General features: G+C 31.8%; 5 protein-coding genes across 7 annotated transcripts; 3 read left to right on the forward strand and 2 right to left on the reverse strand.

The window, feature by feature from the left end:
* Positions 1 to 544: 544 nt before the first annotated feature.
* Positions 545 to 18,039, forward strand: LOC100743262 (VWFA and cache domain-containing protein 1). Of its 2 annotated transcripts, XR_004461776.1 has the most exons (9): positions 545 to 1,019; positions 1,084 to 1,449; positions 1,522 to 1,698; positions 1,770 to 2,239; positions 2,299 to 2,500; positions 2,586 to 2,832; positions 2,902 to 3,935; positions 4,009 to 5,054; positions 18,028 to 18,039. XR_004461776.1 is itself a non-coding variant. In XM_003489632.4 (8 exons), exons 1-8 carry the CDS (start codon positions 545 to 547, stop codon positions 4,539 to 4,541), a joined length of 3,504 nt encoding a protein of 1,167 aa, XP_003489680.1. In that variant the 3' UTR covers positions 4,542 to 5,490. The 2 variants fall into 2 exon arrangements, 1 of the variants encoding a protein (XP_003489680.1); XM_003489632.4 differs by lacking the exon at positions 18,028 to 18,039 and having other exon boundaries at positions 4,009 to 5,490.
* LOC100743381 (26S proteasome non-ATPase regulatory subunit 2) lies at positions 5,491 to 8,877 on the reverse strand. Its single transcript, XM_003489633.4, has 4 exons — positions 8,664 to 8,877; positions 7,761 to 8,488; positions 6,122 to 7,692; positions 5,491 to 6,043 (listed from the first exon to the last, which is right to left on the reverse strand). The coding sequence occupies exons 1-4, from the start codon at positions 8,739 to 8,741 to the stop codon at positions 5,742 to 5,744; spliced, it is 2,679 nt and encodes an 892-aa protein (XP_003489681.1). The 5' UTR covers positions 8,742 to 8,877; the 3' UTR covers positions 5,491 to 5,741.
* LOC100743502 (nuclear cap-binding protein subunit 1) lies at positions 9,211 to 12,775 on the forward strand. The gene is made up of 11 exons (XM_003489634.4): positions 9,211 to 9,250; positions 9,366 to 9,834; positions 9,910 to 10,404; positions 10,485 to 10,656; positions 10,727 to 10,932; positions 11,010 to 11,113; positions 11,189 to 11,424; positions 11,497 to 11,675; positions 11,751 to 12,006; positions 12,075 to 12,188; positions 12,271 to 12,775. Exons 1-11 carry the CDS (start codon positions 9,211 to 9,213, stop codon positions 12,382 to 12,384), a joined length of 2,385 nt encoding a protein of 794 aa, XP_003489682.1. The 3' UTR covers positions 12,385 to 12,775.
* Positions 12,742 to 15,315, reverse strand: LOC100749089. The gene is made up of 10 exons (XM_033320855.1): positions 15,303 to 15,315; positions 15,163 to 15,236; positions 14,973 to 15,095; positions 14,606 to 14,723; positions 14,278 to 14,536; positions 14,050 to 14,214; positions 13,871 to 13,961; positions 13,175 to 13,311; positions 12,963 to 13,095; positions 12,742 to 12,888 (listed from the first exon to the last, which is right to left on the reverse strand). The coding sequence occupies exons 1-10, from the start codon at positions 15,313 to 15,315 to the stop codon at positions 12,838 to 12,840; spliced, it is 1,164 nt and encodes a 387-aa protein (XP_033176746.1). The 3' UTR covers positions 12,742 to 12,837.
* A 520-nt stretch (positions 18,040 to 18,559) lies between the features above and the next one.
* LOC100743626 (protein pellino) lies at positions 18,560 to 23,390 on the forward strand. Of its 2 annotated transcripts, XM_024367816.2 has the most exons (8): positions 18,560 to 19,000; positions 20,518 to 20,696; positions 21,382 to 21,564; positions 21,645 to 21,876; positions 21,950 to 22,150; positions 22,229 to 22,516; positions 22,593 to 22,924; positions 23,013 to 23,390. In XM_024367816.2, exons 2-8 carry the CDS (start codon positions 20,662 to 20,664, stop codon positions 23,137 to 23,139), a joined length of 1,398 nt encoding a protein of 465 aa, XP_024223584.1. In that variant the 5' UTR covers positions 18,560 to 19,000; positions 20,518 to 20,661; the 3' UTR covers positions 23,140 to 23,390. The 2 variants fall into 2 exon arrangements, with proteins under 2 accessions (XP_024223584.1, XP_024223585.1); XM_024367817.2 differs by lacking the exon at positions 20,518 to 20,696 and having other exon boundaries at positions 18,561 to 19,000.
* Positions 23,391 to 23,808: the final 418 nt, after the last annotated feature.

Raw genomic sequence — 23,808 nt, forward strand, 5'->3', positions numbered from 1 at the left:
GCAAAATACACATATAATAAGTATTTTTGTTATATACATTTTGTATTGTAAATATATATGATTTATATTATATGGTGCATTTTTTCGAAAATTACTCGCGGTTCACGGTTTTATATACGAAGAAAACGAAGAAGTAAAAACAAAGAAAATCATGAAGTAGAACATTGAAGAAAAAATTAATCCCGGGCTTCTAAAACCACAAGATATATTCATATAACACTAAGGACAGATCGGTTAGATTTCATTTAGAAAGTGATAGGGCTAAGAAAGTAATATTTCCAGTTGCGCACTTGTCAACCTTGTTTGCGGTGACCGCGTCGTTATGGCGGCATAACGAATTTTTGCAGGTTACAAGCTAACAGGTGTAAGCTGAAAAACAGGATGGTCGTTCATACGTTCATTTGCTCGAATTAATTATTGTTGATTGAATACTGTGGTTATTAATATCAATCCACAATTTTAAGTAAATTCCAAGGTATCGATGTCACCGATACACAGTGCATTCTAGTTTTCTATGTGATATCGAATTTTGTAACTTGACAGAATGATTGTCAAGAGGATATTACAGTTAGGATTTCTAGTAACAGTGCTTGTAAACGTGCACAGTTCAGCCGATGAAAGTACGAACGTAAATGCAAAATGTCAATTTGGAAAGACCCTGCGGAAGCAAGTAAACGCGGAACCGCTTAATGGAACCTGTTTACGAGATATTGTAGTTCGACTGTCGAACGAGTTTCGGTCTATCACTGATTCCGAACTCGGTTTGAAGCCGTTCCAAAGAATGCTCGGTGAAATGGAGTTCATGAATGTCTCGAATAGCTTGAACATGAGACTGAGCTTATTAGTAGATAAATTAAACAACAAGCTATTATCCTATGCAAAGCTTGTGAAGCAGAGCTATAATATTATAGAACCTATTTTGGCAAAGAACGAAAATCAGTTTGATTATTTTGAATCTATGAATGGACTAGAATTGTTATCAAATGGATTGGCTGATTTTTGCTCACAAATTGCACAAAGTATGTAAGATAAGTTTATCTAGAACTTGTAAATTCCAATCTAATGTGATTTTATGTATTTTAGAATTGGCACTTCATCTAAAAAATCAAGAATGGAAAAACTTACATTTGTTGCCTTTTATGTATCCGGTCACCATGTGTGGTCCATCTAGTGCAGGACATAATATTGGGCCTCTTTTATTGTCTCAGTATTGTCCAAAAAAAAATGTGCTGTTGTTGCTTGAACATGCTGTGTTTATGTCTGAGGGAGATCTTACTCTAGCTCAAATAACTGCAGAGACAATAATTGACATGTTATCTCACACAGATTATGTTAATGTTATTGGCCTCTCTACTAATACTTCCATTCATTGCAAAGATGGTTTATTAAAAGCTACAGATGTTAATAAGTTTCAATTAGCACGTTATATTCATAGTTTAACAAGAATAGGTACAATTATCTTTTTGTCTGTCATATTTCCTATTTATCATTATTTATAGAAATTTTTTGTCCCAATTTTAGAAACAAATGACACAATTGAATTTGACCTTAATAAGTTATTACAGAATGTAAAGGGTGAAGTAGTGTTTATACATTTGACTAATACACTTAAGCCCACTTCACACATAAAAAAGATAAGAAACATGATTTCTGCAGAGAAAGTAAGTGGCTATATAAGAACAATATTAATTCTTTCAGGTGAGTTTAATTATGTAATTACGTGCATGAGTTGTTTGTAATATATTATTAACGTAATCGTTTTTTTACAGATCAAGAATCACATTCAAACACTAAGGATTACAATGATAGCATTCTAACTCTTCCAACACAAAATATACTCGGTTTTGAAGTATCAAAGCTGTTTTCTGATTTAAAATGTTCTGAAGAACATAAGAAAGATTATTATTTATCTGATCCATACTTTGATTTATATAGTAAAACAATGACATTGTCTATTGGGCACATTACAAATAAAGCATTAATATCTTTAGATATTAAATTACGAAATTTCCTTGATGATATAACATATTTTAATGCTGGTATGCACGCATATGCTATACTGTTCGATAATAAGGGTATAGTTTGGATTCACAAAGATTTCCCACGAATGGAAACGATGCTAGATCAACCCCTCAAAGTTAATTTACATCACATAGAAAATATTAGTTCTGAAACTGTAAGAACAATGATAGAAGAATACGAGGGTGTTATAAACGTGAAAACACAATTAGGGAGAAAGGTACATCGGCATATATAAATATACGTAAAACTCATATTGATTTAGTTTTTACATTTCAGAAGTGGTATCGGTGGAAGCATTTGACGTACATGGATTTAATAGTATGCTTAGTATCGGCAACTAATGAAAGCGTATTACCTGTCGCAAAATTAGTACCGACATTATCAATGAATATTTTGCATCATCGTCTTGATCTTTTAATGCATAGTATCACCGATAAAAGCATTCTATGTACTTATCACAACAAGCTTTTGTCCTTGTGTAAGTTAATGAATTTTTGATAATTTGAAGAAATAAAAAACTTATCTAGCATTTGTATGGAAGAATATATGTATTTATGATTTAGCAACAGGAGTGGTCTATCTTTCTCCATGGTGTTTTCAGTCTCCAATAGAACAACTTAAATTGTTAGAAACTGGAACCGTTGTAACAATGCAGAGTTACATGGCATATCTAAAGGACTTAACAGGATTACTAGCTAATCCTGGTTTATATCAATCTGTCAGACCAGATGTAGCTATGTTGACTCAAATGTTGGGATACTTTAAAGGCAGGCATATAGAAAGCGCTTTAAATAAATTTATAATAAGAAGGTACATGTTATACTATTATATGGAACGAGATTTTAAAAGAATTAGAATTTTTATTTAATTTTGTTATAGATATATCGTTGGAGTCGTAAGTGGCGTATTAGAGATATATCCAGGAATTATGCTTGATTCTGGTTTTGATCCTAAGAGAAGAATGTGGTATGGAAAAGCACTGGAGCATTCTGGAAAATTAGTTTTCACACCTCCATATTTGGGTGTTGGTAGTTCTGGATATGTTGTTACTCTAAGTCACACGGTTCATCGTAATTCGGAATCAACTGCAAAGGATGATGCTATTGCAGTTGTATCTATGGATGTAGCATTAGGCTTTATTTCAAGACTTCTGAAAGAAATGTTCCCATTTTGTAATAATTCGACGGTGAAATGTTTCCTAATGGATGATAAAGGATATTTAGTCTCACATCCAGCATTATTAGAACCAACTGGTAAAATCGAGCAGCAACATTTGACTCACAAGGAATTATTGGTTGCAAATGACATATTAAATCACGAGCTTTTCGTTAAAAAAAAAGCTTGTGCAAATTACTTAGATGGTACTGTACAAAGGTATTACCAGTTTAATACTTCACTCGATGAGGTTCTTACAAACATAGTTCACGGCGAACATTGCGTCAAATACCAAGTAGCAGCTGTACCAGGAACTAATGTATTTTTAGGAGTAGTTAATGTGACTTGTAATTTATTAAGAGCATTTTGCCCATGCAGTACTATGGATCACTCATGTTTAAACTGCAAAAGAATGGAACAAACCGAATGCGAATGTCCTTGTGAATGCGCATTATATTACTCTAATTGTGCAGAATATACTATAAATGAAATGAACCTCGAATCCTGTCCGGTACCATACGAACAAGGAGGGAATTCGCAGATGTCCTGGATACAATCTACGAATTTGAAAACGTGTCCGTCCATTGACTGTAAGATATTCAAAGGAGAAAATGAGTGTCTCGGAATTGTAGGTTGCCAATGGTGTCATATGGACAATGATGGAGAAACGCCATTGCAAGCACCATTTTGTAGCGATATGTCCGTATGTTTTAGAGGTATTCTTGGACTTTTTATGCCACTTAGTGATGGCACGTACAGTAAGTATTGTATTTTTAATATATAATTTTTTTATATATATTTTTTTCTCTTACAAAATATAATTCCTTTTAGATTCTCAGTCAACAGAAGAAATTGCAGTACGCGACTGGCCATCAGTTGGGCCTGTAGCTGGTGGAATACTAGCATTTCTTTTGATATTAGGCATATTGTTATTTTGTTATAGACTTCGATCTGTTCAGTCTGGTGTAGAACATCAGTGTTTACATATACATACATCACCCGATATGCTGCGTATGACGCATTTAGAGGGTGATGCAGAACCTATGGAGTTAGAGCAAACAAAAAACAATTTAGATTCTCTGATAAGGGATGGCATAGCGCCCATTTCGCCATATAAGGTTTCCACAAATTATAGAAAACCACCTGGTGGTGACAGTGATCATGGATATAGTACAATGACACCTCACGACGATTCTGAACAACAAACATTTGCTGAACCGCTATTAGTTGTTGGTAGTAATACTGAACCCGATCTGAAAAGACAGTCCACTTGTCTTCCCTCTCCAACAACAAATTTAGGGTCCCCTTATCATGTTTTAGCGCCAGTCACGGTTCATTGTAATATGGAAGCAAATTTTTGTTAACATCTATAACAAACAATAACCTGGAAATTTTTATGCAGGTATTGTTCCTTCAAAATAGTAAAACTTCGTTTGATTGAAATCAATGTTATAAAACATAATGTAAAAAACACACCTCAACCCTTATATCTCCAACTGACAAATGCAAACCAGCATTCTACTCCAAAGGAGTAATAAGGGCTAATTTTGAAAAGAGTTTATGATTTTTTATAAGTTCTTTTTATAAATATTAAGATTATACAAGTTATATAGTGATATATAGACGTGCATGTCTATTAGTATTATTTTAAATTAGTAATAATATTTCATTCAGATAAATCATACTTAATTCAATAATGAAATTGGATATGATTATTGACTGTTATCACAACTAGCAATGATACTGTTTTTTTTCGTTTCTATAATTAAGAATAATGCAGCAAATGTAAATGTGTTCGAATATTACTTAAAATAATCATATATTTTTTATATAAATCGGAAACGAACTATGTAACTGAGGTGTCTTGATATCTTAATGTAATAGCAAGATATCTTACTCCATAGTTCGTTTTCATTGTATACATTTTTTAGAAAACAACATCACAAATTAGCTATTGCGTACTGTGTAATGTAAGCCACGTAGTTTAAGATTTTTAATAGAATTTATTGGTAGATATAAATTCGCGTAAGCATAAAATATATATACATTTTTATACATGATAGTACTTTTGGAAAAAGTGTACAGTGACCTTTTTACGCATAATGAAACAAACTTTTATAGCTAAGAGCTAATCTCTTAGATATTTACATTTTATACGTATATACGTGACTGACTACTTATCACTTGATCTTGCCAATACACATAGTTTATTATAAACGCAGGTTTTACTATTTTTATAACTTGTAAATGTAGAACAGTTAGTTTTTGAGTACTTTACATGTTGATCAGTATTTTAATTATTAAAGTATATAATTGCTGTTAAAAAAATGTAATTTTATTATTATGATAAGTAAAAATACAAAAATTATCAAAACTGTTTGTTTATTCATTGTTATGTGTTTCAGTGACTCGTAAAAAATAAATCCTCGGTAATTTGATTACTTTAGATCTATTTAAATTATGAATTATATACCAAAAAAATCAACAGCATACACGCAATAGTTTTCATTATATGTTATACTAGAACTTATATAAAATATTTTTTCCATGTAATTGCTTTATAGTTAAGGTATAAAGTCTGGATTCTTCCTTAAAATTACGAAACCTTCCATGATGGGTGTTAAAGGTATATATTCTTCGGTTGCAAGTTCTGCTCTTTCACCATATGCTAGTAAAACAGGAGTTGTATGTGTTTGGAAACCTGTAATCGTTTTGGGTTTTCCCGCTTGACCCACAACGTCTACAGCAAGACCTACCCTTACTGGTACAGCTAAAGGATTTAACTTTTCATCAAATGTTACTAACATCCTCGGTTGCATTGCAACTGCTAGCGTGTACAACAAATAATGAGATCGACCTAGAATGACTGAAAACAAAAATAGAGTCATAGTTATTTAATACATCTTAAATAATTACAATATCTAAAAAAGATTGATATACTTACTGTTTTTTACATCGAGGAAACCAATTAAGGTAGCTAAAAGTCCAGCAAGTGCTACAGGACTTAATACTTGTCTATCACTGTGATATGGAGATAATGTCAAAGTTCCTTTACCAAGATGCGTCAAACCTTGTGCGATGCGAACCATGAATAAATTGTTAGGATCTTTCGCATGGAACTGAGCAAGCTGCCTTAGCATTGCAGCCAATCTTGCGTTGTTTGTTCCAGCTCCGACCAAACCCATTGCGAAAATTGCATTATGCGCTACTTCCGGATCACTATCATGGGAGAATTTAGATAATGTATCGAGTATATTCAGTTTTGGATTGGAGACTGATATGAGTCCAAGTGCGAGTGGAACGGATCGCCTGATAACAGGCTCGCAATAACGCAATAAATGACCAAATGTTCTGTACGCCATCTCAGCACCAATTTCTTCTCCCATGGCAATTAAAGCAATGCCAAGCACGGCAATTGCTTGTCTTGAGCTGAGGTCCTTTGCTTTATCTTCCTTTTTTTCTTCTTTTTTATCTTTATCTTTACGATCGCTCTTGTCTTCCTTCTCGTTGGATGGTTCATAATGTTCAGAACAAATATGCAATAGATGTTGGATCTTCAAAACATTTCCAGTACCGGCGTACGCGCACACTTCTACTAAAGTCGTGGACATTGATTTGAAAGGTTCAGGTACTATTTCTAGGGCTGCTATTATAGCTTCTGCCGCTTCTTGTTTCCCTAAAAAGCATAATCCGAGACCTAAAGGTAGAAATCGTGCGTACGTGTCTTTTAAATCTGCTTCCGACTTCTCCATGAGGGCGTGCATTATCGTTGTTGTAACGTAAGCATTGCAAGAACCTACTGCTACCATTCCTAGAGCAAGACCTGCCACGCCTATGACTTCCCAACTAGACTTGGGATCGCTAAGTACAGGAATTAAAAGACCATAAACAGCTTCCCGATTCGAACCCGCATATGCCAATCCAAGACCAACAATTGCACCAATACGCATTGTGTTACTGCTGTGTAATACATAATCAGATAAAAGTGCTAATGCAGGATCGCATTCAATTCTTACGCGGCAATTGACCAGACCACAAGCTAATAGAGCACCAGATTTGATATAATCTTCAGAAGAATAAAGATACTTGTCTATAGGTGTCAAACCACCATCAACGTCCCATAATAGTACAAGACCAAGGGATGCTGTTGCACTGAGCATTCCATGTTCTTTATTCTTATACAACCATTTATTCCCATCTTCAACCAATAGTTTATCTTGACCAAAAGCTGCATTGACAAAACCATTAACGAAGCTCGCAGCAAGATTTTGTCTTGCTGAATCTACTTGACCACCCCCAAATGGAGATCTAGAATTTTCTAAATGTGACTTGTATACATCCTCTGGTGTTTTTGGCTCCATTATGTCTAATTCACGCGCAAGATTAAGGAAATGGTAATTCAACAAAGAATTGGACATGATTTCAACTAGATCATCATATTCTGGAGTAGATTCTGGAAGTTCCAAGAAAATTTGCTGTCTACCTAGCATAAATGCTAGTTGCTTTTGAACGGAACTAAAAACGATAGTATATATTAATACAATCTTTTTTAAAATATTTATTTTAATAGCATCTTAACTTACAGATCAGTGCAGTTTGTAAATATATCTTCAATAAGTGGTAAATCATTCAGCTGCATTGCCAGCCTAACAGCCTGAGGGTACTGGCCAAACTTCCTATATAATTTGGCAGCAGCATGAAGCAGAGTACTATTTTCTGGATCTGCTACATATGGTACACAGCTTGTTAAATATAAACAAACTCTTTGATACGCACTTTCATCTACGTATTGCTCCAATAGATCTAGCCTTTCAATTTCCATTAGCAGATCACAAGCTTCCGTTTCAGCATTGTGGGCCATGTTATAAGGTACAATTTCATGTACCAGAGCTATTAGTTTTTTACTAATAGCTTCTGCATTGTCTGTTGGCTCATCCCATTCACCAGCTAATTCTCCTGATAGATGCCTAACATATTCATGTCCCCATTCTCCAATGGCTATAGCAGACCCAGTAAGTCTATACTTAAGACATTCTCTACCTTCACCCATAGTCATAGCAAGGACAGAAATGACATCAGAACATAATTCCTTAGACTTTACGTCTGTTATCTTTTCATAAATAGATTTCATAGTATCATAATGAGGTCTCATAAATTTAAGAGGTTTTGGAACACTAGTCATTGATGTTGTGGATGCACGGATATGGTTACGTAGAGACTCCAAAGCTGGATAATATAAACTTGTATTAGGATCTTGCAAACGTTCAACAAGGTGAGTTAACTCTTCTTGCAAAAGTTTGTCCTCTTCAGACTAAAAAAATATTAGAGTAAATAAATGTTATAATATTAAAGCTACATTTTTTTATATAGTGAGAATTTTATCTAAATTTATAATAAAATCAGATACGTTCTCTTTTACTTTTCGTATTTTCTACTGTTGAAAATGTTTTTTTTATAATAATCCTGTAGCAAAAACTACAACTCACCAATTCATTTTTATCTTCTTCTTTTCCGCTTCTGACTTCTTTGTTTGTTTTTGACTCCACTTTCACGCTTTCAGGCATTTTGTTTCAATTATCACTTAAAATGATTGCAAAATATAAAACTCAATCCACCCTTCGACCCTAGTTGGAGCGTAGGTTAGAGTAAATGTAGACCCTATTTGCGAGTCACCACTATTCATCATGGGTTAGAGATGTAATAGAATTGTGACATCAATTTCTGCATTTCTGACGAAGGTTTCCAGTTCCTCCACCAGATGGGCGTTCGACTTCCACGACTGTACAGTGCACGATTGATACTGTGAATATACAAGAAATATAGTAATCTATGTATCACTTTGTGCTTAAAGGTATATTTTGTGTAACGCTTCGCTTTGCGACTATCTGTGGATTGAACGTGGAAAATTGAAGAGTTAGTTATCCAATGATAATTTATAGTTACGGTACAATTGTGTAAAATATAATCGTGTTGAAATAAATCACGTTGTAAACGTTGCGACTGATTAACACGATATATTCAATTTTTTAAAAAATGAGTCGCAAAAGAATACATGAAGAGGAAGATGGATACGGTACATTCTCGTTTTTCTTATATTACCATTAATTAAAAAATTAAAAATTGTATATGTTGAAAGTTACTTTTTTTTACTCATGAGGAAGTATTATATTTTTATATAAATTTTATAGAACGGACGTATAAGAAACGTAGGAGGGTATCAGAGAATCAAGAGATTGAAGATCGACTTGAATCTCTCATCCTGAGAGTAGGAGAAAAATCTACATCATCCTTAGAGAGCAACCTTGAGGGTCTAGCTTCAGTGTTAGAAGCTGATCTTGGACTATTTCGCAGCAAAATACTTAGGATTCTGACTGAATGTGCAATTAGGATGCCAGAAAAATGTACAATTTATACCACTCTTGTTGGATTGTTGAATGCAAAGAACTTTAATTTTGGTGGTGAATTTGTTGACTACATGGTAAAGAACTTTAAAGATGCATTGAAAGCTTGTAAATGGGATGTAGCTAGATATTCATTAAGATTTCTAGCCGATTTAGTAAACTGCCATGTTTTATCTTGTGGATCTTTAATGCAATTGTTTGACAATATGTTAGATGCTGCTAATGAAGATGGTGTACCTCAAGTAAGACGAGATTGGTATGTAAAATGTATTCTATGTGATTTTGTGGATGAGTGTAACAAAATATATTAATTTATTATTATTTATTATAGGTATGTCTATGCTGTATTATCAACATTACCATGGGTAGGAAGAGAATTATATGAAAAAAAGGAACAAGAGTTAGACCATTTGATGGTTACAATAGAAATATTTTTAAATAAAAGAAGTAAAAAGCATCAAGCAGCATTAAGAGTATGGTCAAGTGACACACCTCACCCTCAGGAAGAATATTTAGATTGCTTATGGGCTCAAGTGAGAAAACTTAGGCAAGACAATTGGGCAGAAAAACATATTCCTAGACCATATCTTGCGTTTGACTCAATATTATGCGAAGCATTGCAACACAATTTACCTACTATAATGCCACCGCCGCATCATGAATCTTATTCCTATCCACTACCTACAGTTGTTTTCCGCATGTTTGATTACACAGATTGCCCAGCTGAAGGACCGTTATTACCTGGAAGCCATGCTATAGAACGTTTTCTTATAGAGGAACATTTAAAACAAATTATCAATAATTACTTCTTTGAAAGAAAAGATTGGTACGTATTTCCTACTCTTATCTAGTTTTTTTTTCGTATTTCTGTTCTGTAATTAAATATTCGCTTATAATGAATTACAGTGCAGCCCAACTATTGAACTTTCCATATAAAGCAAAAATACCATTGGATTATTGTATAGTTGAAGTAATATTTGGTGAATTATTTAGACTACCAGCTCCAAAGCATTTAGAAATATGTTATGGGTCGATTTTAATTGAACTTTGCAAATTACAACCATCAACAATGCCACAGGTAAAATGATAAGCATCATTATATTATAAATTCAAATATTTATCAGTACTTTTACTTTATGTTGATGTAGGTTTTGGCACAAGCAACAGAAATTTTATTCCGTCGCATAGACAGTATGGCCGCTACTGCTTTTGATCGTTTCGTATGGTGGTTCGCGTATCATTTAAGCAATTTTCAATTTCGTTGGTCCTGGGAAGATTGGGATTCTTGTTTGCAACGCGATCCAGAACATCCTCGGCCAAAATTTATTCGAGAAGTACTTCTAAAAGCTTTACGGTATATATGTCATGGAAACGTTTTAGTGATATAAATAAGTTCATAAAAATAATATTTTATTTGTAATTTATACTTAGATTATCATATTACCAAAGAATACGGGATATGATGCCAGGATCGTACGCTGACTTAATTCCAGCACCTCCAGAGCCTATTTATAAATATACTTCAGAGGGTGCCAGTAAATACAAATTTTTTAATAATATTATTTATAGATAATAGATGAAAATCCTATCTAGAAAAAATTGTTCTATAGGTTCACTTCCGGGCACAGCAGCAGCTCATGAATTGGTCGTTTCTATAAGACGTAAGTGTACTCCAGAAGAAGTTCTCAACGTATTAAATACGTTACCAGGTCCTAGAGAAAATGAAGAAACGAATAATTTCAATCCTTTGAAAATTGATGTCTTTGTACAAACATTATTGAATTTAGGTTCAAAAAGCTTTAGCCACAGTTTTGCAGCGATAGGAAAATTTCATTATGTTTTTCAAGTAAGATTTTGAACAAAAAATATTTATAATCTGACAAAAATAATTGCAGATGTAATAAGTTTGTATTTTCAGGTTCTTGCTGAAACTGAAGAAGCTCAAATATGCATTTTGAGAAATATGTATGCATTATGGAAGAATCACTATCAAATGATGGTAGTCTTGACTGATAAATTCTTAAAAACTGGTATTATTGAATGTAGTGCAATCGCAAATTGGATATTTTCTAAAGAAATGGTATCAGAATTTACCAAGTATGTATAATTTTATAAACAATACTGTTTTAAAACATTTAACAACATTTATATTTACTTATATCGTCTTTATAGATTATATATTTGGGAAATTCTTCATTTAACAATCCGAAAGAAAAACAAACATGTAACAAAGTTAAGCACAGAATTAGCGGAAGCTCGTGAGAAGTTGAGGAGAGCAGAAAGTAGGTCAGGTTCATCGTCAGAAGATGAAGACAATAATAAAGACAGGAATAGGGAAAAACCTTCGGAAGATGTTGTAGAAAGAATGGAGGAAAAGCTGGAAACAGCTCAAGCAGATCAGAAAAATTTGTTCCTTATCATTTTCCAGGTACATATAATTATCTTATTATTACTATTATAGAAATAAAAAAGATATTCACTAATATCTTTTTTCAGCGTTTTATAATGATTCTATCGGAACATTTAGGACGCTGTGATACTGACGGTATAGATTATAATACTCACTGGTACAAATGGACCATTGGCAGACTACAGCAAGTGTTCCTAACTGTAAGCTTTTTATCAAATGATAAAAATAAAATGTATTCTTTTGTTTGCACACAATGTTAATTGTTTTTTCTCTTATTAACAGCATCATGAGCAGGTTCAAAAGTATTCATCAACATTAGAAACTTTACTTTTTACTCCAGACCTGGATCCGCATATCTTGGATGTTTTCCATCAGTTTGTTTCTCTACGAGCATGAATGTCATTTTTTACAGTAATCGTTATGTTAAATGTATTTTATGTTATCGAAAAGTTGGGAGTCTAATTTCCAACTTTTGAATATTTTATATAATCATTGTTAGACACATTGTGACTTTTCATGACGCGATTGGCGAATTAGAACTAAAAAGAGGAAATTTTTATATTGCAATATATTCTGTGACAAATTATTTGATTTTCAGGACAGCATAATATCATGTAATATGTAACATAACATTATGTGTAAATGCTGAATGCGTTATTACGCGTGATGTAAATATATTTATCCAGCTTTAAGTGTATTTCTTTTCGACAAGGCATTACAGTATAAATGATAGAATTCATTATTTCATCATACGTATGTATTGTAAATAAAAATACAAAGAACAAAATATATTATACTGATAGTTTCTATTAAATATATAACTAAGATATATTCATTTTTCATTTAAGTTTATATAGTCGATAATAACATAGTGAAGTAACTCATTGTGGTTTGAATAATCTGAAAATATAAATAATAATAAAATTACGTATACTTTTACGATTATCTAAAGAGTTACAATAAGAAATTTTTACCGCGAGAAACGTTTCCATTGACATGACCGCCATTTTGAAAGCTGTTATTTTGCTGAATTTCATTGTCCTTGCGATTAATAACATATATAAACTATGAAACTTTTTAGGGAGCATATACCACACTACCTCACATCTAAAGTAATTGGTTATCATTGGTTAATCGTTGGAATGTAAAAGTTGAAAAACATCAAAGAAATATAAAATATTCTTACGTCGCGACATATACTTCTTCACTATGATTTAATAATCTTTGTCCAGGAAGGCAAAGAATGAATATATGTATAGCTTGTGCCAATGCAAGTGATCCAAATCGCGTCATTTCGTCCGTATTACCTAAGTTCAAGACAGTCTAAAAATAGCAAAGCATTTCGTTATTATTTATTATTATATAGAATTAAGGAAGAATTTTCTAATTTACAACGGCGTACTGGCGATATTTCTATTGATATATTTGTAAAAAATTTAATACGAATCGAAATTACATCTAAAATACTAACGAATCTAATCTCCTCCATTATTGATTACAGTTTGGCAATGTTTCAGCATACTTTCTATTAATTCTTCGGTGTACGGTACAGATAATGACCTCCATATTTTTTGATCTATTAAAGTGCTTAATTTTAAAATATGTTTTTCTTTCAATTTGTGTTTTATAATAGATCAAACATTTTATATGGAATTTACGTCAAGCTACGAACAGCCAGTCCAGCAAAATACCGCTTCAAATCGCTTAACATATACAGTATTCATTTCGAATAGCTCTATGCTTTTCAGTAATATAAACTATGGTAAGATATTATAAGCCAAAGCGTAATAACCACTCCCTCATTAAATATCAATTTTCGTAGATATTGCCAGTACGGTCTTGTGGGATAGATTGTAGTTGCATGTAAAAATACAATACCTACTCCAACTCCACCAATGCTAAGACAGATAATGTGAAAAAACATTTGAGCTAATATAAATTTGGCGAACAATGATTCCACGAGATTTGAGTATCTACAGAAAAAAGAAAAAAAAAGAAATGGATTAATTTCTCACACGAACGAAATAAGTAATGACTGTACATTAACAATAAACTATCGACCTTATTGCATTTTTATGTTCTTTTATACAAAGTAACAGTTTTCTAAAAATCTTCTCCTTTTCTTCCTGTGATAATTCGACATTTTTATACTTTTCGAGTAAATGATGATCCTTTAAGTTTATCAAGCTACTTGTATCCAAAATGTGTATAGTTTTTAATTGATAACTGTAAACAAATTTTTGAGATCAAATGTCACAGAATATTTGAATCAATAGAGATGAATTTTACCTCACAATTGCAAACAAAGCACAGGCATGTTGGACGTATAACATGTAAGCGCTATAGCTAGTAGAAATTACCATAGCTACTATGAATATTGCTATATATACAGGTATGAACACATAATAAAAATATTGTTGTGTATCCACGCCATAATCGACTATGACTGGTAAGCTTTTCTCCTTGGAATGATTCGATTGAATGAGATCAATTACTAGTGATATGGTTGGACCCAGTAAGAAAGCCAAAACTGTTGAATAAAGGTACGCTAAAATGGAAAATGCCTTTAAAGTCGATGAAAACAATTTCTCTTCATTTTGAACTAATGCACTCTTACAGAGATAATATAATATAATTTTGTTTCCTTGCGTGGTATAAAATTGAAGAATCTTATTTTCTGGCCGGTTTATGTAATAATTATGATCATGTTTAATGAATAAGAGTACATCTTTGACCTGTAATAAAAGAAAACAAAAAAAGATCATTTAATAAAAATAAAAAGAGTTTATTATAGAGTACAGAAATTTCCCCTCGTGAAAGTCCCCTCGTACTTTAATCATCGCGTATAAATTTTAACTGCAACGATAAACAAGTTGCTTTCATCCTGAGAATATTATTCCTTACCAAAGATTGAAATAGAATTAAATGAATTAATCGTTTTCAATTCTGAATATTCGTAGAGTAAACGAGGCAAGAGACGGTACCTTCTCTGTGTTAAAAATTAGGTTCAAATGCGACGACAAGCAGAGAGAGATTGTCACCAACGGTGGTATGCATTCAATGATAGCATTTTTGTTGACACTCCACTCATTGGATAATCCTCGAATCTAAAACAAAAAAAGAAACGAAGTATTGAATTACAAAAGCAAATAAATAAAAGCTTATTCAAGATACTGGTGCTTGAGAAAAGTACGAAATTCTATTCCATGCCAAATTATCGCATTCTGCTATAATAATTACAATTTTCACTGATATATAAATAATTCATTAAGCTCAGGGAATTATTCCTTTAATTTGTTGCCAACCGATCATACGAGATTCAGACATTTTTCATTAGTTAAGCGATCGCGAGCAGATTCGTTTCCTGATCATTCATTCAGTGAAGTACTGTATATACTTCGAGAAGGACAATTAAATAATTTCTATATCACACTTTTTATTTGTAATTATAATTGTAGAATATTTTATAATATAAAAAAGAAAGAGAATATGTGAAAAAAATGTTATACGCTTTAAAAATGTCAACGCGTAAGAATAAAACTAGTTCACATCACATCACATTGCCAATTTTGTCTACTGCATATCGAAGACATCGAAGAAGTTCTCCGCGCGAAGGGTTTATTAAAACTTACTATAAAATGAAAATCGTTCTAATGCGGAGAATCAATTTTCTATAGTCTACTTTTAACAGGACGTTTAGTAACAGTCGATCGTTTCGCTTATTAAATAGATCGTTCTGTGTAAAATGATAAAAGGAAAAGAAGAAGTACTAATATTCTTTAATTAGCTATCATTCTACGAATCTATCATTTTAACATTAAAGGAATAAAACCTCGAGGGAGAGCTTTTAAAGAACGTAAAAATCTCGTTTTTTTTTTATTGAATGAACGCAGGAAGACGGACGCTGCGACTGTTTAAATAATTAACTAACTTGTTAATAATTTAACGAGCAAATCATCGTCGATTTTCCTTGTGTTTCGTTCGACTTTTTATTACTCGCCATCGTCGCAGTATATTATACTATGTCTTCGTCTCTTAGCTTCAATTATGAGTCGAAGAAATGAAAGAAACGCGACGATAATCGACATGAATTTCTTCGAGCAGCCTGCCTTTCGATTGAACAAGCGTCTTTTGTCCATCATCGGAGTATGGCCGTTTCAGAGTACTCTATCGAAAATATTAACGCAAGGCATCGTTTACTTATTCTGCGTCTCTCTCTCCATAGCCGAGGTAATCCTAAAAATACGAATTATGTATAAATAAATTGATGTTACTAGAACAAAAGCCTAGAATAATACTTTGCTCGAATGATAGGATGAAATTGTAAAAAGAACAATAGCATGAAATTTATGTTTAAAAAGATATTTAGTGGTAATAATACACGATAGGATATTATGTAAGATTGTGTTGCAGTTTTATCAATGATTCAAGAAATTCACTATATTCCATGCCAAATCATTGTAAATCATATCTACTTACATATCTATGTACGTGTGAATTTGCACTATATATTTATGATAGCAAAAATCCATCGTTAATATAATATTTACTACTGGATTGAACTAGTATATAAAAATTGCCAGAATTATATGATAAATTTAATGCTTTTCTAACTATGCAGTGTTAATCCAATTTATGATTTAACTATCGAAACGTACCGACAAATATAATTCTTTATCTTATAACTGTAAACAAGACAGTCATGTTACTACGAGAATAATAATGTATGGCGATGACGATAATCATAACGAACGCCAGTAACGTCTATAAATTTGTATAAGTTTCACTATAGCTGAAATTGTAAAAATTAGATCTTCGTATAATTACACGCCTTAACACGCTTCAAGAAATCCAAAGGGGGAAAAGTAATAGACGCAAAATTGATTAAAGATGGATGAGGAATATCAAACGATATTGGTATCACAGAATGACGAATTCGAACGGTGGAAATACATTTTCTTCCAATAGTCTAGACATCCATAATTACGCAGGTCTTGCATAATGGTAATTCATCATTCCAAAAAGTTTATGGGAATTCTGTTGTTTTGTAAAGGATACAATTATTCGGAGATGGTTAACTTCAGTAACACTTCAATACTAATATTAAGAACAATAACAATTATTGTTTTTTAAATTGTTGAGGACAGAACAGTGAAATACGATGAGATTGTCTGTGTGTCCTATAAAAAGAAGAGAAATTACTGCAATTGTCGATACATAATTGATGAAGAGAAGTATGTAAGTATTAAGGCGGACGTTTGCACGTTCAGTTATATCATTTTTGACTAATTGATAAGATCTTACAGTATTTGCACTCAATTAGCATGATACATTAGATGTTGGTGTCATAATCTATTCCGCACGATTCGATCGATTTACTTATCTGAGAACATAGGGTAACTTACATTTTAAAAGATATCGCTTAATCAGAGTGGATAAGTACCAATATGTTACAAAAAATATTAAACAAAAATTATATTTCGTATATAACGTCAAACAGATCTCCCCTTGTTCAAAGACAACTGTTTGATGATTGGTGTTGCATTAATTTTAGAAAAGAAGTTGTTAAAAAGATAAATAAGACGTCCATGATAGTCGAATTATACGCCATGATACTTGTAAGGCCAAATCCTAGTCTTGCACAAAATCTATTTCACAAAATCTCAGGTTCAATTTTAAACCGTAATCGTTCAAACAACTGTAAATAGATTTTAAGCCTTAATTAATGGTATTCATGGATCATTTAATGGAGCATTCTGTTATTTCAGACAATTGATGATAATGTAAAATTATTATAATTATTTACCATTTCGTATATCAATCAAAGTAGTTTGTGTAGTTTTCTGCAAAATTTTTTATTTCTGTCCGACGAATAACTCAATAGGATACAGGAAATCATTTATGAAGAACGTAAATCTCCTCATCTCGTCCTTTCCTTAAACAATTTCATTTTATTAATTGATATTCAACAACAACGTCAAAAAATCAAAAAGAAAGAGGTAAGTAATAAGGAATTAAATCGTCGCTTTATCGGAAGAGTGATACAAATAGAAAAGGTATATTTTTCAAGAAATCGGTTTTATTACTTTTTCAGCGAATCAAAAGTAACGACTTTTTAGATGTGTCATTCTTCTGGCACTAGTTTCTGCTAGCACCGATTAAATGTGTATAACATGTATATACATGTATATAATGTATAGTGATGTCTCTAGAATGTTTTGAATCGTTTTGAATATATGCATGTGGCGGAAAATTCGGACCATTTCGAACATGATTTGATACTTCAAACTTTCGAAGGTCTTGACAAGTTTTAAATCTTAAGTTTTTCGATAGTTATTGAGTATTTAAATTTCGGATAAGTCTTGTTGTGAATTTTTACAATATTGACAAATTTCAAATCACTCCAAAATTAAGATCCAAATGTCTATCACTAATAATACACATGTAATATAATAAAAAGCTAACGATTCTTAATTCGTTTGAAACTGGCGCCATGTTAGTTATATAGACGTAGATTATAGTAAGAAACAAGGGAATTTTTTTCCTGGATTGGTGGCTATAACGCCTTCCACTCGTATATCTTTCGGTCGTGTCGTGATCGGTGTCGTGATTGTTCGATGAGTATAGTCTGGTATAGTTTATGCGAGGTACTTACGAATAATCGGTGCGTCTAGCGATTATCGGGGAGAAAAAATATCGGTGTCTCGTTTATCGTCAAATATTTATTCATAGAATTTTTTTAGTTAGGGTGATTTTATCCCGATAATATTGGTCCGTGAATCCGTGTGTGCCGTAATCATGAATAAGAGGATCATCAGCGCGATACTATTCGAATATCATGAACATAGTAACAGTGTAATCTAGAAATGGAAAATTAAATTAAGGCATAACAGTGGACAAATGATTTTTATACTTCGTTAGTTTTTGTGCAAACGATCGGTTGACTGTTGTTGCGTGTCTCGAACGTGCGGCGATAATCGTTTCTGAACGCAGAGCTCAGCATGGTGATACGGTAAATAGACCATCGTTTCTGAATGCCTAGGTTAATTAAAGTTGTTTGTACATTGTGATTCCTTTACGATCCATTCGTGCTCGATATTACTCCCTTTCTTTTTCTATGTTCCAAATCGGTAGATTTTTTCCCAAAGTTTTTAGTTCGCTGTTCGATCAAATAAACATTTACCTACATATATATTATTATTATTATTTTTAAATGTAACTTATAGAATGCCATCCAAATAATATTTTTCCAAAGATTGAAATCTATTGCTAGAGTTTAATATTCGTTCTTAATATTTTTCCATAGGTTACAATGTTAAATATGATGTAAAATTAAAATGAAATTTTCTTTGTTTATTATCAATTTATGTGCCATAAACGATTATATATAAGACGTTTATATCGTGAAAACGATGGATAAAAATAAATTGGCAGATATATTCTAGGTTTAATGAAAACATTTTATTTAAAATGACGATTGAATATACAATAAATATTTTTATATTTTACAAAAAGCGTTTTATTATTTTCTCCAAGGAAAAATATACACAAGTGTGTGTGATAGAAAATGATGGTATTAAGGATGCCTTAGCATTTATATAATGGTTGTGGTACTATGTTTATGATTTATATAAAATCAAATTAGAAATACTTAAAATAAGCACAAAAATGTAAATACATTATTGAATGTTTGTATATTTCTACAGTAATATGAAATAAATTAGAAGTATTTAGATTTAAGATTTAGTGACATAGAAATTAAACATTAGAAATTAAATAACTGCAGTTAAATATTACTTAAAAAAAAAGAATATTTAATTTATTTAAATGAGAAGCATGTATCATTTAAATAAATGTCATTTGAATAAGTATGCATGCATCAATTCTTGGTTATAGTAATGTTTAATGTAATATATGTACTTGTTTATATCAATGCAATTGATGGGTGCAATATTTTGATAAAAATGAATATATAGATAAGATAAAAGAATCAACTCTTTGACCAATACAATCAGATGAAATCAAGAATAGCTATATCAATTAAACAGTCTTATATTGGTAATATATTTTCCTTAGAAGATATAATGTATTTTTTATTTCTTGCTTGTAATATCTGCTGTTCTAATTTAAATAAATATGTTATAAGTAAATTTTATCACGAGGGTATATTTTTTATGAACAAATCTATCTCAGAAAATATCTTGACCATACTGTATGACATCATGTATAGGAACAGACAGTTTTTCCTACAAAGCAATATCAATGTATAATGTTACAGTTATGTATAATTAATAAAATAATAAATTAATGTTCGCATAATATAACATAATATAATATAATATTCCAATATACCAATTTATTATACCAGGATAACAAATCCTTTCTTAGTTTTCTACTATTACTGGATTTTTTATCTTTTCTTAATCAAAGAAGTAACTAGATTGTTTGAAACTTTTATTAAATCTAGGAGAATGCTAAACTATACAATAGTATAGCAATTATTATTACACTGAATGTTTCTTATTGCAGATTATAATTACCAATTCACAGCATCCCATGTTGCACTTGCTCATGTTTGCTCAACTTTGCAAAGATACTTAAGACTGTCTGTCCTTATGAGTATCTTTTGAAGTACAGTGGAAGTAGTAATCTGTTAATTTTACTCAAAGGAGGATGCCAGTAACTAAACGTATTCCATGCCCTTCGCGGTAAGTAAGTGGTTTACGTATTACATACTGTAGGACAAGAAAAAACAGAGATCTACAAATAGGTGACTTATATTATATCTTTATATTAATTTTCAAATCTTTCTTTTTGTAATTCAAATTATGTAATCCTTCTTAGGAAGGTTTCCCCCTTGTGATTTTTAAAATGAATTACAAAATACTGTTATTTCTATCATTTTAAAAATAACAGGTTTATTTTCTGAATTTTAGCACTTATGTTACTGACATCCACCTTAAAGCTATAAACTACTTATAATGTGTTAAAATATATGGAACAATTAATTTAGTTGTCCATTTTTATACATAATGACTGTATATTTTCTAGCATAAAAAGTGTAAGTAAATAAAAACAAAACTAGATACTTCCACACCATAAAAATGTTTTAAACCTATGAAAATATTTGTAAAAATATCTATGTTTAATACTAGGCTTAAGAATACCAACAGTGATACAATGTGTAAGGAACATAGACATTATATTGCACTATACAATATTGTAAGAAAGAAAAAAGGCAAAGGTGGCAGAAATATTAATCATTCACTCTTTCCTCAAATATTTCTCAATCTTAAAATAAAATTATTACTTGTAGTGTTATATCAATAACTATCATAAAGATAATATCAGTTACTAGTTTTGCTATTAATCATTACATTACATTTATTTCAGATCTGACGGTGGTAGCAGTGAAAGTCCATTACTTGTGGAAGAAGGAGAAACAGTTGGTGCACCTCACAGTCCACGCAGCAAACATAATCACAATCATACACATGCTAATCCTCATAGGTCCCACAGTTACCGCCATGAAAAACCAAAACAGCTAATAAAATATGGAGAATTAGTTATTCTTGGGTAAGAAGCTAATTTTTGTCTCTTACATTTGAATAGAAATATTAGTGTACGAAAGTATAAGTTAATTAAATATTTTTTAGTTACAATGGATTCCTTCCACCAGGGGATAGAGGAAGGAGAAGAAGTAAGTTCGTTTTGTTTAAAAGACCTGTACCAAATGGCGTGAAACGCAGTAAACATTACATCGTTAAAACACCTCATAGTTCGCAAGCTATTCTTAATACAAAACAACATTCGATATCGTATACTCTTTCTCGAACACAAGCCGTTATCGTGGAGTATACCGAAGATGAAGGAACTGATATGTTTCAGGCAAGTTTAATATTGTTTAATTCTTTTAAATATTGGAATATTCTCATTTACATCAATGCATTTATAAATATAGGTTGGACGTTCTTCCGAATCTCCTATCGACTTTGTTGTTATGGACACATGTGCAGGCGGTAGTGACGGTTCGAACGAAGGACGCGTTGCTCAAAGTACAATTAGCAGGTTTGCCTGTCGAATTCTCGCCGATCGATCGGATCCTAGAATCGCCAGAATATATGCTGCAGGTTTTGATAGTTCAAGAAATATCTTTTTAGGGGTAAGTTTCCTTTTATACTATATACAAATACTTGTTTCAATGGGATTATAAGAAAAACATAAAAATTGATTGTTTTAGGAAAAAGCAACAAAGTGGCAAGAAAATCGTGAGATTGATGGGCTCACAACAAATGGCGTTTTAATAATGCATCCGCGGGGTCAGTTTTGTGGCGGTGAAGCACAGTGTGGTTTTTGGAGAGAAGTCAGCGTAGGTGGAGGAGTTTTCTCGTTAAGGGAAAGTCGAAGTGCCCAACAAAAAGGAAATGTCGTAGAAGATGAGAACAATATTTTGCAAGATGGAACTTTGATCGACCTTTGCGGTGCCACGTTACTTTGGAGATCAGCGGAAGGTCTGGCAAAGTCGCCAGTAAGTGCAAATAATTTATAATCCTTATATTCGTATGAAGATTACAAATCGAAAATATAAAATATGTTTTACACAGACAAAGCATAATTTAGAAGAACTAGTTGATGCTATAAATGCCGGAAGACCACAATGCCCCGTTGGTTTAAATACATTAGTTATACCACGTAAAGCAGCTGCAGATTCAGCACAACAGCAACCATATGTCTATTTAAAATGTGGACATGTACAAGGTCTCCATGATTGGGGTCAAGAAAAAGACAAAGCCACTAGAAGGTGTCCAATGTGTCTAGTAGCCGGTTCAGTAGTTAAACTTTCTATGGGAATAGAACCTGCATTTTATGTGGATTGTGGCCCGCCTACTTATGCATTTAGGCCTTGTGGACACATGGCTACAGAAAAAACTGTCAAGTTAGTATTAAGTATACTACAGTACTTGTGGGTTTTCATTTGTTTAACGATATATATTTATAGTATGTAAAATTGTATCGTGTTACAGATATTGGGAGAAAGTTGCAATTCCACATGGTACAAATGGTTATATTGCAATTTGTCCGTTTTGCGCAGTCCCTCTTGAAGGAACACCAGGATACGTAAAACTGATTTTCCAAGATAATGTAGATTGAGGTTCGTTTATTGTAAGATCGTGAGTATGTGTAGAAACTATTAACTTCTTATAAAATGCAAGGACTATTGAAATTAATAAAATGTAAATAATCTTAATACGAATATATATATATATAATATATATATATTAACAAAGTTCTATCTTCTTCCCACAAACATAAATTTAAGCAAAACTTTTGTATGTACAAATAGCTCTGCAATACTTACTATGTACATGGCTCTTAAAATAAATATCCCTTCTTAAACAGTATTAATTATATATATTTTTTATATATCGTGGAATCTCTTAATTTAATAACGCAAATTTTTTAGTTTTTAAAGTCTTAACGTCTTAATTTTGTAGCTACTGTTTTAAAACCAAAACTTCTGTTTTCTTATATGATTTGAATTTTTCAACTGGTGAAACGTAAGGTTATGAGAAAATGCATGGTTGCAGTGTTTGAATCAATAATTATTTAAACGTATATATTTTTGAACATATTTTCATTCTTTATGCTCGTATAATATTCACATAAGATCATGTAATCATGTTATAAATACGTAACATTTCCAAATATTATAGAATTACGCCTGAACTATCCATATTTACACGAAATAGTAACTAGATTTAAAAGTATACTTAATATATCAAGATCGAATAGAATAAGTATATTAGTATCTAATAAATT

Source organism: Bombus impatiens, unplaced genomic scaffold (genome assembly GCF_000188095.3).
Source record: "Bombus impatiens unplaced genomic scaffold, BIMP_2.2 scf_0361, whole genome shotgun sequence".
NCBI classification, from domain to species: domain Eukaryota; kingdom Metazoa; phylum Arthropoda; class Insecta; order Hymenoptera; family Apidae; genus Bombus; species Bombus impatiens.

What these genes read in the sequence shown, in the direction of transcription:
- LOC100743262 (XM_003489632.4), top strand. Translation starts at nt 545, where the DNA reads ATGATTGTCAAGAGGATATTACAGTTAGGATTTCTAGTAACAGTGCTT. An exon ending in TCATAGTTTAACAAGAATAG is followed by an intron (nt 1,450 to 1,521) that starts GTACAATTATCT and finishes TCCCAATTTTAG; the next exon opens with AAACAAATGACACAATTGAA. An exon ending in AACAATATTAATTCTTTCAG is followed by an intron (nt 1,699 to 1,769) that starts GTGAGTTTAATT and finishes GTTTTTTTACAG; the next exon opens with ATCAAGAATCACATTCAAAC.
- LOC100743381 (XM_003489633.4), bottom strand. Translation starts at nt 8,741, where the DNA reads ATGCCTGAAAGCGTGAAAGTGGAGTCAAAAACAAACAAAGAAGTCAGA. An exon ending in AAGAAGATAAAAATGAATTG is followed by an intron (nt 8,489 to 8,663) that starts GTGAGTTGTAGT and finishes ATATTTTTTTAG; the next exon opens with TCTGAAGAGGACAAACTTTT. An exon ending in TTTACAAACTGCACTGATCT is followed by an intron (nt 7,693 to 7,760) that starts GTAAGTTAAGAT and finishes TATCGTTTTTAG; the next exon opens with TTCCGTTCAAAAGCAACTAG.
- LOC100743502 (XM_003489634.4), top strand. Translation starts at nt 9,211, where the DNA reads ATGAGTCGCAAAAGAATACATGAAGAGGAAGATGGATACG. An exon ending in TGAAGAGGAAGATGGATACG is followed by an intron (nt 9,251 to 9,365) that starts GTACATTCTCGT and finishes TAAATTTTATAG; the next exon opens with AACGGACGTATAAGAAACGT. An exon ending in AATTTCATTATGTTTTTCAA is followed by an intron (nt 11,425 to 11,496) that starts GTAAGATTTTGA and finishes TTGTATTTTCAG; the next exon opens with GTTCTTGCTGAAACTGAAGA.
- LOC100749089 (XM_033320855.1), bottom strand. An exon ending in TAATTTTTAACACAGAGAAG is followed by an intron (nt 14,724 to 14,972) that starts GTACCGTCTCTT and finishes CTTTTATTACAG; the next exon opens with GTCAAAGATGTACTCTTATT. An exon ending in GCTTTGTTTGCAATTGTGAG is followed by an intron (nt 14,215 to 14,277) that starts GTAAAATTCATC and finishes ATTTGTTTACAG; the next exon opens with TTATCAATTAAAAACTATAC.
- LOC100743626 (XM_024367816.2), top strand. Translation starts at nt 20,662, where the DNA reads ATGCCAGTAACTAAACGTATTCCATGCCCTTCGCG. An exon ending in CGTATTCCATGCCCTTCGCG is followed by an intron (nt 20,697 to 21,381) that starts GTAAGTAAGTGG and finishes CATTTATTTCAG; the next exon opens with ATCTGACGGTGGTAGCAGTG. An exon ending in CAAGAAATATCTTTTTAGGG is followed by an intron (nt 22,151 to 22,228) that starts GTAAGTTTCCTT and finishes TGATTGTTTTAG; the next exon opens with GAAAAAGCAACAAAGTGGCA.